This window comes from Furipterus horrens, unplaced genomic scaffold (genome assembly GCF_987537825.1).
Source record: "Furipterus horrens unplaced genomic scaffold, mFurHor1.1.pri manual_scaffold_4, whole genome shotgun sequence".
NCBI classification, from domain to species: domain Eukaryota; kingdom Metazoa; phylum Chordata; class Mammalia; order Chiroptera; family Furipteridae; genus Furipterus; species Furipterus horrens.
In genome coordinates this window covers 32,262,046-32,281,793 of record NW_028327174.1, presented here as the reverse complement: position 1 = coordinate 32,281,793, position 19,748 = coordinate 32,262,046, and the positions used below count along the sequence as shown (strand labels likewise).

Genomic DNA, 19,748 nt, shown 5'->3' with positions numbered 1-19,748 from the left:
GGGAAAATAAGAATTTTAATGTAAAACCCTTTAAATGTAAAACACTTAGGAGTAGGTGCACATAGCTATCTTAAGCTCTTTATGCCTTGTGTGTTTTTCTTTTGACAGCAGTGTTATTATACTGAAAATTTTACATATACTCATCACAAAAAGTGAGTGCCTTTAGGTTATATGAAGAGATGTAGAATACAAACAAAAAGGAATAAAGTAGCAATACAAGAATTAGCAAATAAGATGGCTACATCTCTATTTAAGTAAAATAAAACTCTGAGCTTGAAACCATAGCCCTATTTTGACATTTCACAATCAAAGAATGGCTCTGGTTTACTAACCAGACCAAGCTATTGCCTAGGTAGAAAACAACCTAGCTAAATTTGCTCCAAAATAAATCACAATGTGTCTCAGGTTAAAACACAGAAATGAATAACTTGAAGATTCTTAAGTAAATTGTCAGTTTTGTGTTAGAAAAAATATAAATTACCTGAATTTTTCATTTTTAGAATTTTATTTTTAAATACTTTTCCACTAAAATCAGTATCACTTCTGTATTTTTAACTTCAATGTGGTCATCATTAAATCAGTGCAGTTATTTACTTTGACTTAACATTTTGTCTTATTTGAATTATGTGGTTCTTAAAATACTCCTTTTAGTCAAAGTAATCTTCTATATCAATATTGGGATCTAGTAGATCTTCTCCATATGATGAAAGATTCATCTGGTTTAATATTAAGTTTTCAAATGTTTCTTCTAAATCGGTTTCACCAATTAAGACAGCTCCCATCATTCGTCCATTCTGCATGACGACTTTGACGTATTCTTGTCCTTTGGTACATCTCAGCATTAATTCATGGTCTGAACCCAAGCTCTGTGCATTGTATTTTCCCAGCAATACAACCTATATATATGGATAAAAAATTTAATTTAGTGAATGCCAAAAAAGGAAACATAGGCAATTATTTTGTATTATGTTGGAATGGCCAGCAGAAAACTCTACTCACAAAATTTTGTAGCTGAAAGTGTCAATGGGGTGGGTTCCAAAGAAACATTTTGATGGTATTCATTTATTCTACAGATGATACAATGATACAATCTACATGAACATTATTAAAAATACCTAGGGAACTGACAAATATGTAGGATATGGACAATGTTAGCCTGGAGTCATGATTTAAAAATTTAAGAAGAAACTGAGTTAGATCTTTCATGGGCAAATTATTTAATCTCCCTGAACCTCGTATATATGTTTATATGTGTGTGTTTCTCCTTATCAGTAAGAAAGGAACAAAAAACTTACTTCAGACTAATATACAGTGGATTAATATAATGTGTGGGAAATCACTTGGTTCATTCTTGAGTATGAAAGCTAACTATAGTTCCCCTGACAAAGAAATAATGAATCTCAAATAAAAATTAAAATGCACCAACAGGGAAGAGTCCCCCTAAAGTATAAAATAGTAGTGGAAAGGTAGGTAATGGTTATCAGATAATTAGGAATTAAAAAGCAATAATACCAAGTATTGATTTGCATAAAATGAGAAAACATTTCACTTTTTGTGAAATGACTGAAACCATCTGAAGTTGAAGATTAGATGACCATAATTATAAGACTAATGAGCAGAAAAAGGCACTAATTTGCTTATCTATCTTACCTTATAGTTAAAAAACTTGGTTACATGAGCAAAAAGTTCGAAGCTGAAATCCATGTCAATGGAGTCTCCTAAACTAGCGGCAGCCATGCACTTCGCTGCGTACCACCCCATCTGTCTAGCCTGGGTCCACAGCCTCATCTGAAATAAAAAAATATTATGCAGGATAATTGCTCATTACATTACTTGAAAAATGTTATCACCTTAACCTGGAACGTTCCTTAAAGGTGTTCAGTGTTTCATAGTCCTTGAGATTGGTTAGATGTTTGGTTGGATCATTTTGCCATAGAAGCAATCACCAATCCACACTAACCAACTTGTTATTGGTATTTGACAATTTTATCTAAATGACTGCCTCTAATAAAATTAAAGCTGACACCAACTTTTATGTTACAGTGAAATTTCTATTAAAAAATTACTAAAATATTTTAGGCTACACCAGGTGAGAGTTACGTTTTAATTAACCAGTCTTAACTTCGGAGTAAATTTCTCATCTGCATTAATAGAGGCGCCAAATTATCACTGAAAATTTTCTTCTTTTTCCTAGTCCTCATTTTTTTGGCGCTATATTGAAGGCCTACTGTGAAATTTAACCTCAATAGTCATACAGATATATCACTTGGTGCCCAACCCCAAGACATCATATCAGATTTCAGTAACTGATTATTGGAAGTCATTTAAAATTCTTCTTGACAACAGTATTAATTTCTTCTATATTCTGTTTTTATTGTATTGCTACCAAGTTTTGGGATTCCATGGTATAACAGAACACTGGCCTTGAAAGTCAGTAGATTTGCATATCAACTCTTACGTTTTTAACTTTTCTGAGCCTCAGTTTCTTCACTTGAAACATAAATATACACCACCTCCTCCATGGCTACTGGAAAATTAAATAGGATAGCCTGTAATAATCAGTTTCCTTATACTCCATGTGTTCATGTAACATGCTATCTTTTGTGTGTGCAAAAATAATATCCAATCATGGATTTAAGCTTTTAAGCATTTCTGATAGAAGTGATTATATATATTTAAACACATATATATAGATATATTTATATTCAGTCTCCTCCCTATAAACAAGTTAATGAACTAAGAAGAGTCTATGGTAAGGAAGCAGAGTAAACTAAGCAGGATAAAATTAGAGAATGGCTGAAGGACGTGGCCTGCGATATTACACTGCTAGACTATCGCCTAATTGATGTATTCCAGCTTCCAAGTCCTGTAAGTTTGCATGTGGGACTATGTAAAACAAATTATTAATGTACTTATTGTTTCTGCAAATTAAGAGATGGTATCTATTGAATTTACTCAAAAAAAGACACCTGTTTAGTTTTGGATATTTCTTTCCTATACTAGAGTATGATGCAATTGAAAATATAATTTTTCCTTAGAGGGTTAAAAAAATTTTTTTTTAATCCCACAAACTCCAATTTCTAATTGAGAGTTTGTGACAGATATGCCATACAAATGACATTGGATGACTGTAAAGAAAGCTGAAAACAAGCTGTTGGAAGCATTTTAGAAACAGGCTGAAAGCACTGTTTTATTATTGATGTTCTTTCTGCTGTACATGAAAAAACACCCACAAAATAATGAAGCTGCTACCTGAAAAACATCTAGCTCTTCCACTACTTCATACTCCATAGTTAATCTGAATGAATACCATCATTATCTGTGGAATTGGTCTTTCACCAAGACAGATGTCGACTGGTTCTTTTATCTCCAATAGCTACGTGTGTCTCTATGCCTAAGACAATCTCACCTATAGCCATTGTCTGAGGATCTCCCTCTAGTGTTTTTGCTCCGCCATTAGGAGGTATGCAGCACTGAGGGCACGAGAAAGTCAACATCCAGCTGGAGGCTGACGGCTGAGGAAGTCTGTTCACTATAAGAACTTGTTTTTTTAGTAGTAATTCCCACAGGGACAGAATGCTTTATCTGTATGGCTTATAATTTCTGTAACTGTTGTTTCTTAAATCTAAAGCTGTGCTATACAGTATGATATCCACTAGCCATATGTAGCTACTTAAATTAATTAAAAGTAAATAAAATTCAGTTCCTCAGTCACAATAGCCACATTTTAAGTGCTCAATAGACACATGTGGCTAGTGGCCACCTGCCTGGACAATGCAGAAATACAGAATTTCCATCATCATAGAAGGTTCCATAGCACAGTGCTGATAAGCATCTGAGAATGAAAAACAAAGTAACAGCTCATAACTCTTTTAAAATTAAAAGATATCCCAGTCTATTCTATCACTGTAATTTAATTTACCAAACGGGGAATAGTCTATTTTTTTTTTTTTTAATGTCACAAAAAACTCTTATGATAGCTTCCTATTTGAAGTAGAAAATTTGGAAAACAAGAAAGTTGGATTTGCTGGTAGCAGCTGCTTTGTTTTCAGATGAAATCTCTGATAAACATGTGATCACATATGCGGCTTACCTGCTGCCAGAACGGGCTGGGCTGCCAGGATGCAGTACAGATGTCACCAGCAGCGTAGATGTCAGGAAGGGACGTGTGCATATGGTCATCTACTTTCAGGCCACCATCTTCTCCTAGATCGAACTAAACAGTGTTCCTCATAAGCACACATGGTTAGAAAATGAAACTTGACTTTTCATTCTGAAGTAAAAGGATAATTACAGAATTTTACACCATGATTTGCTTATCTTCAATGAGAAAGTGAAAAATAGCTGCAAAGTTTAGGCAACTAAGCTGAATTTTCCAGGGAACCAAATTTCTAAGACACAAACTCACAAAATTCTTAAAATTTCAACATCAAAAATACCCAATAACCAAGCAGCTAACCCACTTATAAGAACATTCCTTAGCTTTTGTAAGCTTCAAATGCTTAAAAGCAAAAATTATAGGATGGTTTTTCCAAAATACCACTTTTAAGAATTCACAGGAGATGTCAGTCTCTTACCAACATTTAGATAAGTAAGTTCTGCATTTTGTCCTATTAATAATGACACTTATACTGGGATGTTAACTGCTTAAAAACTTGAAGCAGTAAAAAAATATTGCAAATCAAGGCAGGAATATAAATTAAATTGTTTTAAGTCATATATATACAGTTTTGTACTAATACAATGAACAGTTATTCATGCTTGAGAATTAGGCTTTAATAAATAATTAATACTTTAAAAATATGCATAGTAGGACAAAAAATTTCACCTTACATTGTTGCCACAGAGAAAAGGTTCTATATTTGGTGTAACTCCTGTAGCACTGACAATGAAATCACAGCCATATATCTTTCCATTGGTCAGTTCCATATATATAGGCCATATCTCTTAAAAAAAAGAAAAACAATTTTAAGTCCGCAAATGTAATCACCACCAACAGTCCACAGCACTATGTGAATATAATGAATGACAAGAACAAAGAAAGAAAAAGGAAGGAGATGACTTTAAAATAACATCCATTAATAATTTGTTGAAGGCACATTTGCTAAAGCCATTTTTACTGTAATTAACACCATCTCCTTGTTTTGGGTATGCTTATCCTTCAAATTTAAACACAGAAATTCTAACCAAGTCAATATAAATTGGTAATCATTTTATAAATTGTTTCTTTAAAAATCTTAGGTATACTCCACTGAGAGTTTAGTCCAGCTAGCTTACTCACTTTTCAATGTTTTCCCTTAGTATTCATATTCAAACTTTACTCTTTCCTATGGAAAAATTCAAAGAATTCAGAACTGGAACATCTCATACACTAGGTTTGGCTGAGTCAGTTTCTTCAAGTGACAGTATTCTCACAGGAGTTAGCAGATCTGTGTCTTAGTTCCAAATTTATAGATGTTCAGTGTTTGATTTAGGGAAGTCAGTTCACCTCTGAGAGCATCAGTTTTTGTTTTAATTTTAGTTTTGTTTTTGTTTTTTCCAAATATTTTACTTTTTTATTTTTAGAGAGGAGAAGGGAGAAAGAAAGAGGGAGAGAAACATCGATCAGTTGCCCCTCTCCTCACCCCAGCTGGGGACGGAACTTCCAACCCAGGCGTGTGCACTGACTGGGAATCAAACCTCCAACCTTTCACTTTGCAGGACTATGACCAACCAACTGAGCCACACCAGTCAGGGCAATTTTTGTTTTGTTTTGACCTGCAAGATACTCTGATTAACTCACAGAGTTATGACAGTCAAAACACAATGAGTAAAGCTATATACAATTTAATTTATAAAGAAAACTTAAAAAGCCATAAAAAAGAAAATGACTATCATTTTATTAAATTTTATATGGAAATCTGAAGCTGTTTCTAAATATAACAATAAATATTAAGTTGCCTTCTTTTTAAATAAGTGGTTAAATATGTTTTTATTTTATTATTTACCTTTATCAGCTGTAACTGACTGATTATGATGGTCTCTTGGGAAATTCAAGGACTTCTTCTGAGAAAATATAAATTCTTTCTGAAGGTAGATTTTCTTAACTTCACACATAGTTTCAATGTGAATCTTATGCGAAAACTAAAACAAAGAAATACTGGTCACCGTAATACTTCCAGAAAGAGTAACTTGGGTTGCTGATGATGCAGAAAAAATTATAATATACTTATAGAAACATATAGAAAAAATAATTCTTACAATATAAATAAAACATATTGGATGACCAAAAATAAGCCTCTCAGTTTCTGTGTGTGAAAGGAGTGAACAAAAATTCATCTGGAATAAATGGAAGAATATACTGTGTTCATGCACTGGAAGAATTAACATCATTGAAATGTCCATACCACCCAAAGCAATCTATAGATTCAACACAATCCCTATTAAAATACCAATAACATATTTCACAGACATAGAACAATAATTCAAAGACTTATATGGAACCATAAACGAACCTGAATAGCCTCAGCAATTTTGAGAAAGAAGGACAAAGTAGGAGGGATCACAATCCCTGATATCAAACTATACTACAAGGCCACTCTATCATAATAGTCTGGTACTGGCATAAGAACATGCATAGATCAATGGAACAGAATAGAGCCCAGAAATAAACCCAAGTCTCCATGGTCATTAATATTTGACAAAGGGGGAAGGAACATAAAATGGAGCAAATATAGCCTTTTCAATAAATGGTGTTGGGAGATCTTGGACAAGTACATGCAAAACAATGAAGCTAGACTACCAAATTATACCATATATCAGAATAAACTCAAGATGGATAAAAGATTTAAATATAAGTCGTGACACCATAAAAGTACTAGAGGAAAACATAGGCAGTAAAATTTCAGATATCCCATGCAGCAATATTTTCACCAATCTATCTCCTACAGCAAGAGAAATAAAGGAAAGAATAAACAAAAGGGACTACATCAAACTAAACAGCAAACGAAAACATCAGCAAGATGAAAAGGGAACCAACCATGTGGGGAAACATTTATCAATGATACCTTGGTCAAGCGTTTGATCTCCAAAATATATAAAGAACTCATAGGACTCAATATCAGAAAGACGAACAATCTAATTAAAAAATGGGCAAAGGACCTGAACAGACTTTTCCAAAGAGGACACAGAGGACCTATAGGTGTATGAAAGGATGCTCAACATCACTAGCAATCAGAGAGATGCAAATTAAAACCACAATGAGATACCACCTCACACCAGTCAGAACGGCCATCATCAACAAATCAACAAACAACAAGCACTGGCGAGGATGCAGAGAAAAGGGAACCCTAGTGCACTGCTGGTGGGAATGCAGACTGGTGCAGCCACTATCGAAAACAGTATGGAGTTTCCTCAAAAAACTAAAAATGGAACTGCCTTTTGATCCAGTGATTCCACAGCTGGGATTATACCCTAAGAATCCTGAAACACCAATTCAAAAGAACCTATGCACCCCTATGTTCACAGCAGTGCTATTTACAATAGCCAAGTGCTGGAAACAGCCTAGATGCTCATCAGTAAATGAATGGACCAAAAAACTGGTACATTTACACAATGGACTACTACGCAGCAGACAAAAAGAAGGAACCCTTCGTGACAGCATGGATGGAAATGGAGTGTATCTATGCTAAGTGAAATAAGCCAGACGGCGAAAGACACATACCATATGATCTCACCTATAAGTGGAACCTAATGAACAAAAACAAACGAGCAAAACAGGACCAGAGACATGGAAATAGGGAACAAACTGAAGTGACTAGAGGGGAGGTGGGAGGGTTATAATGGGGAAAGAAGGGGAAGCGTCTACTCAAGGAACAAGCATAAAGGACACATGGACATGGACAACAGGGTGGGGATTGACCGTGGGAAGGGGGTCGGGGCAGGGGAGAGCAATGGGGGAAAATTGGGACAACTGTAATTGAACAATAAAATTTTTAAAAAATCAAGAATAAATAAAACCTGGTAAAAATTCATTTGGTACTGAAGAGATTTAGTAATTAAATGGCCGGTAACAACAAGGGTGTACTTTTCAGTATAAGTCTCATTGATAATTACATGTATATTTTAAAAAAATTACAACCATTATAGACTATAGAAACTTCTTGAGGGCAGGTCTATGCCAACTTATTGTTATATCCCAGAACCTTAAAATACTACAATAGTATCCTTAGGACCAGAAAGTACAGGAAGAAGTGATTTTGCACAATTTCCATTGCAGAAATTACATATACCATGAAGCCATCTCCTCTTCACTCTACCCAAGGCAGAAAAGAAATCATACACAGTAATAAAGACTGCATGTATACTTCCTACAATATTTAAATATCACCGCCTTTTAACAACTATTTTAAAAATAAAATACCTAGCATAAAAATGAGTAAAAGCCAGTGATCTATTTATCCAATTAAGATAGAATGTGTATTTTACTTAGAATCCATCTATTAACCTTTAAAATATTATAAGGCATTTCAAATGACCTTTGAGAAAGAGATTAATTTAAAACAGGACAGGTGTATTCAATGTGCCTGTGTATGGAGATCTCTTACGCTGGGGAGTTAAAAAGAAGACTCAGTTTTAGATGAACTCAATATTCATCTCTCTTTGGTGGGCATGAGGACTACGTCCTTTCTTAGCACTATGGATTTTAAGTAAAGTGACCTAGCAATTAATTTTCCGACTATGTATTTGTTACCAGTCTTCAACAAATGGCTCAAGAATTTAAAATTGCATTTAGACATGTTTAATCAGTATATGAAAACATACCTCTTTTGTTCCTTTAAGATTCAAGCCTTCATGCCAGTCAGGTCCCAAGGCACTGCCTATATTACCATCATTAGCTTTGGTTCCTGCTTCCTTTGTCCTTCCTGAAGAGATAAACTCAATTCAAAATTCAAATGATATAAAAGTTGCCAGGCAGAGAATTATGCTTGTGTTCTGCAGCTTTTAGGCAATACGATGATTCATATACCTAAGTACATACAGAATGACTAAACGAAGCCTTCTGTATTAATCGTTTTATTCATTATTTTACTATTTTGTGATGCAGAGCTATAAAATAATCTTTCAATCGAGTATTGAGTATAAACAGCATGTTTAGGATGTTTTATACATTGGTTAATATGAAGGGTAAGAATGTCAGCCATCAGATTTTGAAAATTTTGTCAATTTTTAGGATACCCAAAACTTAAAAAATTATTGAATTTTATAAGCCATAAGTTAAAAACAAAAACAAAACTCTTTAAACTAAAAAAAACTGTGAGGCCTGTATTTGTTTCTACATTCATTGCATTTTTTATAAAATTACCTTAGGTGTTGTCTCACTGCAGCACCTGCTTATCAACATGCAGATGGACTGTTTATTTAATTCACGTTAAATTTCCAGTTTTAATTATACATATTTTTCATAAAATATTCCAGAAAATCTAAAAAGTCACATAAAGATATAGAGATAAATATTACCTATATTCCTAGCCCCCAAATATATTTTGCTAAATTTCCTTATAGCTTTTTTTCTAGATGGTTAAAAAAAAAGTTTTATCTGTGAACTAAAGAACCAGATGCTATATTTACCTTCAATTGTATATCTGGTTCTTTTATGTGCAATTTTAGCCTCTGGTTTTTCAGCAATGAGCTTTGAAGTCAAGAATTCAGCTGCTCCTGCATCAAAGAAAGTATTCCCAATAGCTTTATCTTTAATGGCCCAAATTACTTCACAACCTTCAATTTCATACCTAAAAGAAATATTAAAGTTATGTAGAGCAATTTCAAAAGTCTGACTAAAAATCTTTGTACTTGCAAGTAATAATTCTCTCCTAAGGCCTAAGTAAATATTTTAAGGCAAACTCAAAAAATGAACATAAGGGGGAATGTAACACTTTCAGGATAGGAGTTAAAGTAGAATAAATAATAAAAGAAATTTAACCAGTTTACTGAAAGAACATGTAAGTGAAAAAGATGTTTACTGAATATCAGGTAAAGTTTCATTTCAATAAATATCATTTCAAAGTGTTCAGTGTGTACAACTTAGTTATTATTTAATGTCCCACAGGTTTTCCAGGAGTGAGAAATGCTTTATCTGGTTATAGTGTAATCAATAATGGATGGATGGATGGTACAGAGCTACCATACTGAGAACAGTTGACTTCTCTGGTAACAGATATTTTATGTACTTAAGCATATTACAGAAAGAATAGGATTAAATGTTGTGAGACTCAACATTTTTTAATGAAAGGAAGCATCTCACTGTAAATAATAAGGATTGTATTAAGCTATACTTTTGGTGATAGCTGATGGAGAAAATCTGTCACAAGTACATAAGGATCGTACATAAGGATCTGAAGCCCCTCTTAAAATAAATTTGTGCCTCCTCCATTTTGGCCCAGTTTGGTTTTGATACTCTAGTTTTTTTCTCTGCATTTCTCTGTGCAATGCCACAAACCTCATAATTACAATAATAATGAATGCCATTCCTAGTACTCAGCCCACTGAAGAATTCTTATAGGCTTCCAATGGGATTCATCATCCTCTAAAAAAGAAGGGCAAAAACCTAGTCTGAGAGTTGGAATGGATGAAATTGAGCAAAGACAGGGCTTTAGTAGATTCCTTATTTTAACACAAGTTGGGGCTTCTGTTATCAGACCCAACTTTCTGGCCTGAAAATATCCAGACTATTCCATGTCAGCCATTTACTGGAAGATAAAATCACAAAGAAAGTGAATCAATGCTCTCTAGACTACAGCAGGATATTCTTCAACGACTTTTTAACTTGAAATATCATCTTAAGATGGTAATATTTTATATTCAATATTGTGTTCACATTTCCCAAACTTCTCAAAACGAAGATCTTTTGGATCTCATGGACCAGACACATAACATAAGTGAGTGAAATAGGATAGGTATAAGAAATAAAAAGTGATGGAAATTATGACTAGAAATTTCTGAAGGTGTGCACACTCAAAATTTTTTTTTTAGTACAGTACACATGTAAAAAACGTGTGGGTCAAATCTAGCCACTCACCAGCTGACGACCCTTTGAGACCTAAACACTCCCTAAACTCAGGTTTTATAATGACATTTTTGCAATTATGAATTCTATGAAAGCTAAAAAATTAAGTGAATATTTGTTCTTGAAAATATACAAAAAACAATTATATTTATCTTTGATTTTCAGGATAACAAGATCTTTTCTATTCTGCCAATAATCACATGAATCACAGAGCAGTTCTTAAAAATATATACTTACGCTAATTCAAGTGCGATACCACCATTCCCTATGATCATTATTCTTTTAGCTTTAGTAAGCTGTTTCTGAAATTCCTGTATTAAAAACAAAATGACGATATTTTGTATAGTGGACAATATCAGAAGCAAGAGGCTTCACTGATAATAAATCTCACTTTCCCACTCTGCTAGAATGCACCCTCCCAATTAATATTACAAGTGTTTTCTGTTTCACCCTAAACTGCCTTGACAGCAGCGGTTCTCAACCTGTGGGTCACGACCCCTTTGGGGGTCCACAATGCTTTCACAGGGGTCGCCTAAGACCACTGGAAAACACATATATAATTACATATTGTTTTTGTGATTAATCACTATGCTTTAATTATGTTCAATTTGTAACAATGAAAATACATCCTGTATATCAGATATTTACATTACAATTCATCACAGTAGCAAAATCACAGTTATGAAGTAGCAACGAAAATAATTTTATGGTTGGGGGTCACCACAACATGAGGAACTGTATTAAAGGGTCGCGGCATCAGGAAGGTTGAGAACCACTGCTCTACAGCAATGCCTCTCCTGATTTTCCTTGTTTTATGTCATTACACTCAGAGTACTACTTCAGGGTTTCAGCAAGAGGCACTGTCTTTAGTTTGCTATGTCCCAACGATTGGACCAAATTGGTTTACTAACATAACATTGATCTATAGCCTAGATACAGAGCTCTTCCTTTTCCTCTTGTCCTTCAGTCGATACTCCCTGCAGTCACTCAGCACTTAATACATGCAGGAATGAGAGGCACACCAGCACGGTGGTTAAGAGCACAAACTCTAGAGTCCCTGGTTCTAGCAGTTACTAACTAGGGGACCATGGATGGGTAAATTGCTTAACATGTTGTGCCTCAGATTCAACTATAAACGGAAATAAGAAGTGACTATATCTCAAGGTTTCTGTAAGCTAAGCATTAAGTAAGATGATGTAGACAAAAGACATTAGGAATAGCACGCACATAATAATGCCTAACATTTATTTGAAAAAAATGTTATTACCACTATAAGGCAGCAAATTAGTACCACTACCTGCCCTAAAAAGATCACAGTGAGCTTGAAGAAAAGCCAGTGGTCACTCTTAGACTTTCAAAAGTACAGAATAAGTACCATTGCTTCAGGATGACATCCGAATAGTTAAAATTCCTCCTCCGACTATGTCAAGTTGCCATTTCTATTAAACTGACCTCACTACTTATTGTAATATTCAATAAATAACCATTGAAACTGACTTCCTACAAATTCTACAGGAAAAAGATCCTTTGAATTAACTTTAGTTTGTCCTTCATTGACAGCAGTAGCTAGCAGAGCACTGGACATGGGGATGAATGCCATGAGTTTACACTGTACTTCTGATAAACTCAGTACTGACCTTACCATAGGTAAGTTACTTAATCTCTCTATTTCACTTTCCTAATTGTAGAGTGGGAGTAATGGCTGTCACACAGGATTATCATGAGGATTCAATGAGTTTATGTATATAAAGGGCCTTGCAGAAACATAGTCTTTGATAATACAAATCTAAAATGGTTACAAGAAAATAATAAAGTCCTAGTTTTCTGTAAATTCCAAATTTATTAAGAATAGGCTGAAAATAAACTATCAATTTTCAAGAATATAAAACATTTTAACTAAGTGTAAAATGATCACCTCATGGGATAGAACAAGAAGGAGCTTGAGGTAAGATAAGACTATTGTGATTTGAAACTAGAAGAGGTTTCTTGGCAATAAGGGTAAACAAGCCTGAAGTAAATTATCAAAGGAAGTATATAAGGTTCCACAGATAGGGTTTCTCTTCACTGGGATCGTTATCACTGTTCTGGGGCAGAACAATAAGCCCAGTGGCTTTTTTGGTTTTAGGATTGTCATGATTCTGTACCACAAAGATCTTCTGAATATTAATTTCTTTGCTGAGGAGTAAATTCAGTAAGTTTTGGATAGGCTTTACTTTTTGAGAAAAATATCTTTACATTATTTATGTTACAAATCACATGCTCCCAATCACAGCAGAGTAAGGAGTGTGTGCTCAGTGTAAGCTGTACCTTTCAGCACAGTCATTAAATCTGAGACATCGTGTAACAGAGGAACACCGAATATCAGCATGAATAGAAAACAAGGTAAATTATCAACTGAAAGCAAACAAACAGGCAGTAATAGAACATTATAACTACTAGCCTGTGGGTCATGAAACAAAAAAAACCTCCCTTCTGCTCCTTTAGGACTTAACGTTATAAGTGGAACACTTTCATTCAAATGTAGAAAAACACATCTAAGAAGAAAATAGTTGTGTTCACTCCCCATGACCCAACCTCAGGTCTTACCTGAGCACTATCTGTATCACGAATCCCTAATACATAAGGATTTCCTTCGCATATCAATTTCGGTTTCGCTCCAGCACACAGGCACAGCTTCTTATATACATGCTGACTGCCATCTTCTGTTAAAATGCACTGTAAAGACAGAAAGCAATGAAGGGGAGAAAAGAAGCATGTACACATGGGTATAATTTCATTTTTAATTAAACATTTAAAAACACAAAACCAAAAAATATATTAAGGTTGCCTCTTGGTGGCACGCAATACTTTGTTACAGCGAATGCAAAGCTAAGTAAGCATTAGAATGCATTCTCCAATCCAGTAACTCTTAATCAGTTTAGGGCCATGAATTATTTTGAGAATCTGATGAAAACTAATCTTTCTCGAATGGAAGAAAAGGCATATTCACATAAAATTTGGCATAAAACTTAGGGAATCTCATGGTGTTTGGAAAGAAATGTTGAACTCAGATTAAAAATTTTAAATTTTAGAAATTTTAAATTTCTGATCCCAGTGTTAAGTTACTGTAAGATCTAGTGATTCTAGCTGTGTAATACCTTAATTCCTGTTATGTGTACAGGGGAGTAAGTAGTGTGTGGTAGAAGAGGTTACAATATATCTTCTTAATCTAACAAAATTAGAAGTGCTTAAAAAAGTATTGATATTCTGAGGTACAAATAGCAATCACTTTACCAGCAAGCTACATGCTGTTTGGGGATATTTTCACCTAAAACAGATATTAGAGAGCCATTGTTTGTTCCTTAATATTGAATGAAAATCTACAGATAAGTAGTAGCATTTAGAAAGCAGATACATATGAGAGATGCTGGACTTTGTTGGAATGGTTTAGGGGTCAACATCTGTGCAATGTGTTTGGAATTATAAAACCTTGCAAATCATAAAATAACACTACCATTGAGAAATTTGTCACCCATGTTGACTCTTTAGCTGCGTAACAAATACATAAAACCAATAATCAAACATGGTAATGGGTGGCACTCTTGGTTCATTCAAATGTTTTAAAATAAGTTCCCTCACAATTGATTAGTATACTTTTAAGCCTACTTCAGTTTGCAAATGAACTGACATGGAATACACACACACACACACACACTAAAACATATAATGAATATGTACTACCACTGTATGTATTAACAACTTACTCTGGCTTTTTGATTCAGATTTTCTCATAAAACTCAGTACTTCTTCTAAATTTTTTTCCTAGCAAATTATGTGTTTGAAATGTGGTGTATAGGTGCTTTATTTCTAAGAAAGATTCATAAATTGGAGCTGTTTTAGAGAAACAACTACCAACTCTACTTCACATGTTGCCAAAAGCCCACTTTCTCTGAGGCCGCCTTATTCCTGAGACTCTCAGTTTGGGGCTGTAGCACCTGGACTACTGCGAACAACTTCTCATTCGGTTGTTGGTCACCAGCCACGCACTCCACCCAGGTTCCTCCTTGACGCAGCTGTCAGATACACCTTCCTAAAAGAACATCTATTTCATCATCCCTGCCTCTACTTAAAATCTCTCCACTATCTCTCCTTTGATTATAAAATGAAATGAACTTCGTAACATGACATAAAAATCTCTTCACAACCTGATTTCCTTATTTCTCGGGTCCCATCTGCCAATCTCCTTTACTCATCGCACTGACAATCTCACTGCCCCACATGCCCCTTCTCCTTTCTTTGGGTCTTTGAGCATGCAAGCGCTTCTTCCTGGAATCCCCTTTCCATTTGGAGAACTCTTAATTCACCTGTATTTTATTTTTTATTTTCTATAGATTATTTATTTATTTATTTTTAGAGAGAGATTAGGGAGGAAGAGAGGGAGAGAAACATTGATCGACTGCCTCTAGCATGTGCTCAAACTGAGGACTGGGCCTGCAAGACAGGCATGAGCCCTGACCAGGAATCGAACTGGTGACTTTTTGAGTGACTTTTAGCTTTGGGGGACAACACTCAACCTACTGAGCCATGCTGGTCAGGACTCACCTGTAATATTTTAAAACACAGCTCAAATATTACTCAAAATGTAAAGTTTTCCTAAATATCTGCTATCATGGCTTTGATAATATTTCAATGTGCTTTACACATGTTCATATAATTATACATATGCACATCTGTATTTCCTATGACACTGAGAGCTCCCAGAAGCAGACCCCTTGTATTATTGCTTATTACTATATTGTGGTGCCCGGCACATAATGTAGTGCCCAGAAAACAGTGGATACTATATAACATGTTAATGATATTTTGAAATGTAAAACCTAAAATGCCAAAACTAAACCTAATTTAACAATCTCAATAAACTCACAAAAAAAGTGTAAATTATTCTAATAATAGAAATCAATGTCACCAAAATTTACTTGCTAGAGACTGGTGGTCGTACAGGTGGGGTCAATGGAAATCAGGCAAAATTCATCAAGATTTAACAAAGGAAAATGTCATTAAGGAAACAACCCTCTTACATGTTCGTCACTCTTTAGTTGCTTTACTCCAGATTCTATAACCTTAATGTTGGGAAAGCGGTTTTCTAACATGGTACTCGGTTGTTCTTCAACATCAAATTCCTCCAGTACTTTGGAAACCTGTATTAGATCAAAGAAGTAGAAATGAGTATTTAAAAATATTTTTCTTTCAAGAATTTTAAAGAATAAAAGTAATCCATTTCTTTTTATACACTTTTTATTTCATGTTCATAACAAGAAAGTTGGCCAACTGCATGATATATATACATATATATATCTTATTTTGAATTTTCTGAAAAGTAATTCAGAGTGAGAGGGAAAAAAAGACTAGGAATTCAGTATCATTCTGGGTGCTTTTGGTACTCAAACTGAATAATTCTAAACTTTGAGCTATAATTTTAAAATGAGTATCAAAAGAAACTGGTCATTTAAAACAATTAAAATAGTACAGTTACAATACCTGCTATACAAGTTACTGCAATTTTGAAAAATACTAAGGAAGTTATGCAAAAGTTCTTACCTGCTTGAAATTTGTAACTGCTTTAATAACAGGAGAAGCTGTTACCAGGAGAATCTCTTCTGATGGAAACTGAATCGCCAACTTGTTTTAAAAAGCAGGAAAAAATAATGATAAATAACTTTAGGTAATAGTATATATGGTATGGAGGGTGAGATAGGGATAATGCAACTTTAATAAAGTTATTAACTTTGGAAACTAAAAACTCAGTGTTCCTCATCTACAGGTTTCTATTATCCCGAGTCTTATTCATATCTATGGGGTAGTGATGAGTAGTGTTCAACTCTATTCAACTCTAGTATTGCTGAAAATGAATAATACATTCACACTAAACACTAATAAAGATCTGAACAAGAAAAGTGACGTCGAGAGGTATTCCTTATTTCCTCAAACTACTTTATATGCCAATTTAAAGTTATCATGCGGAGGGTAAGGAGAAACCATCTTCCTAATGAACAATTAAACCAAATTCTATTTATTGTAAAATATTTCATTTGCCTTAGGAATGATGAAATTACAGTAAACCTTCATAATAAACATTTCTGATCTCCGCACTTCCCCCAAGTGCTTTGGTACTCCTACCCTGCCTCTTCCTGATGCCCGATCAGTAGACTTCTCTGGGAAGACCAAGCTTTTTTAAAATTAGCCTTAACATAATCTGGTGGTTTAACTTGCTATTGCTTCATCATTTTCCTCTAGCTACAAACCTCTCTTTCTGACTTTACACTTCTTGAAAACATTTTCCTAACTCATGCCAGTTCCTCAACTCCACCAATCTCTGTTTCTGTCCCTACTATACTAAGCATGTTCAATTCAATGATACATGCTTAAATCCCAGATTCTTTTTTAGTATCACCTTATTTAAGCTGTCTAAAGTACGTGACATTATCATCATTCTCTCCATCTTTGTTTCCTTTGTATACGCTGTAATCCCTCCCCCCACTTTGTTTTCATTGCTACACCAGGCCCTCAGAACTTCTTTATATTACTAAAGTTACCTTTAAATTGTCCTTCTGGTCTCACATTAACCAGCTGCCTCTGTCCCACATATTATAACTAATCATCTTTCAAACTTTTTCATTGGATCGCATTACTCCGTTGCTCAAAATCTTCTATTTGTAAGTTCCTGGTGAATTCTTAGCATGATTTACAAGATCCTTTACGATCTGGCCTCTGCCAACCTTCCCAGCTTCCCCTCTGGTCACCTCCCCCACGCGCCATGGGCTTTTGGTTTGCTGCTCCCAGGTGATGCCACGCTTCTCCACCTGAGACAGGGCCTTGCTTCCTTTTGGAACTCTGTCTTTTCTTGTCTAAGTGGTGAACTTTTATTCATTGTTCTACAGAGACAAAAGTATATCTCTTTAAAGAAAGGCTATCTCTTCCCTAATTGACTCCCTACCAACTCAACAAGCACCCCTAAAACAGCAAACACGCTGATGCAATGATATATTTACATGTCTTTTCCATTAGGTTGTGAAAAAGGAGGTATCATGCTGTTATATTTCACTAATTAGCCCTTCATACACTGCCTGGATCACAGGTGTTTACTTGGTGAATAAATGGAAAATACGTATCGGGATTAAAAGATTAAGTTTAAATACTCTTGAGTTTCTTGCACCATTTTTTATGACTTCGGTGATTGCTTATGTTTACTCTATGTAAAAATAATTTAATGCTTTTCGGACTACAAATATATGTATATATGGTCTGGTTATTCACTATAAGCAAAAAAGCATTTCCTAGCTGCGTTCCTTGCTGGTTGTTTTACAAAAATTACTAGTGATGAAATATCATCTACCTTGGTAGTTCAAAGTACAGGAAACTTATGTAAGGGCAACGATGCACCGAGGAGTTGGCACCTACATAAAGGCCGAAGCAATCATCTAAGTACAAAGGGGGCTGAGTTTTCTGACTCACTAGTTACGAGCCCTCCCGCCTGCTTTGACTTTACCAGGACCAGGTCCTAGTAACTTGCTCCCGCCCCTCCTTTTCACCCCCGCTGTGCGCCTAAGGTGCAGGCTGCGAGGTACTAAAGACAGCAACAGGGCCGCCACGCAATCTCTAAAGTGTCGGAGCCAGAAATAAAGCAGGGGAAAGCGACTAAAGAGGAACCTGGAAGGACAAGAGGAGGGAGTGGGAGGGAGCCTCGAGCGCCTCCGCCTCTGGGGTCGAGGAAGAGGCGGAGCCTCCCGCAAGCCCACCCTACCTGCTCCGCGCAAGTGACACCCGCGATGCCACCGCCGACCACCACGAACTTCCCCGCCGTCGCGGGAGGGCGCGCTGCCTCCATATTCTCAGACTTCCAATAGTTTACTGACTACCGTGGGGGAGCCGCGGAGGTTGCATTCTCGGAAAAGAAGTCGCGGGGTACGGCCACTTCCGGCGCCGGATCAGCGAATCCGACCTACGGGTGCCCAGCAGCTCACACTTAGTCTCTTCGCCTTTGGGCGTGCGCTGCGTCTCCTTGGTGCCAGCGCTTTGTGTGCTACTCGTTACACCTGAATGTTGTTTTTCAACGCAGATTTGGTAAAGAGAAGATAAAAAACAAAAATTACAGAAGATGGGTCGCAAAAAGAGGCTCGGTGAATTGTCTAAAGACAGACCAGTGTTCTCACAGAGCGGGGTGTTCTTAAATGAAATGAATTGCTCTGAATTAGACATCTTAACGTGACACAGCGTCCACACTGGGCTCACGGGAAACTCACTCATCCTTTTCCCCCGGCACACTCTGAAAGTTGATACCAACCTGACATCTCTCTTGCTGTTAGAACATCTAGCTAGCCACATCTCCTTGCCTTCTGCTGAATGAGGTTCCAGTTCGTGTAACCTCAGAGTTCAGGCACACAGGTAAAGCCCTCCGAGATCTCTTGAAGTCTCCCTCACGCTAAAGTGACAGGGACTTAACGCTAGGAATGTGAGTGTGTTGGAGCTGCCCGGGTGGAGGGATTGTTTTCTACAAGCATTCTACAACTTCCTTCAAAAGAATTCTTATTATAGTCTGCAATTAATCAACGAATTACTTTACCTTGTATAGCCTCAAGCAATATGATGGGCTAATGCTGGCAAAACCAGTTTTATAATCTCTTAGCACGCACCTACTTTCTAATTTTCTAGCATGTTCTACTCTAGT

General features: G+C 35.7%; 1 protein-coding gene across 1 annotated transcript; it reads right to left on the bottom strand.

The window, feature by feature from the left end:
* Window positions 1–486: 486 nt before the first annotated feature.
* PYROXD1 (pyridine nucleotide-disulphide oxidoreductase domain 1) lies at window positions 487–18,993 on the bottom strand. The gene is made up of 12 exons (XM_090272898.1): window positions 18,825–18,993; window positions 16,622–16,702; window positions 16,102–16,221; window positions 13,631–13,759; window positions 11,282–11,355; window positions 9,610–9,770; window positions 8,803–8,903; window positions 5,988–6,123; window positions 4,834–4,946; window positions 4,094–4,216; window positions 1,651–1,788; window positions 487–896 (listed from the first exon to the last, which is right to left on the bottom strand). Exons 1-12 carry the CDS (start codon window positions 18,906–18,908, stop codon window positions 648–650), a joined length of 1,509 nt encoding a protein of 502 aa, XP_090129024.1. The 5' UTR covers window positions 18,909–18,993; the 3' UTR covers window positions 487–647.
* Between the last annotated feature and the right edge of the window lie 755 nt (window positions 18,994–19,748).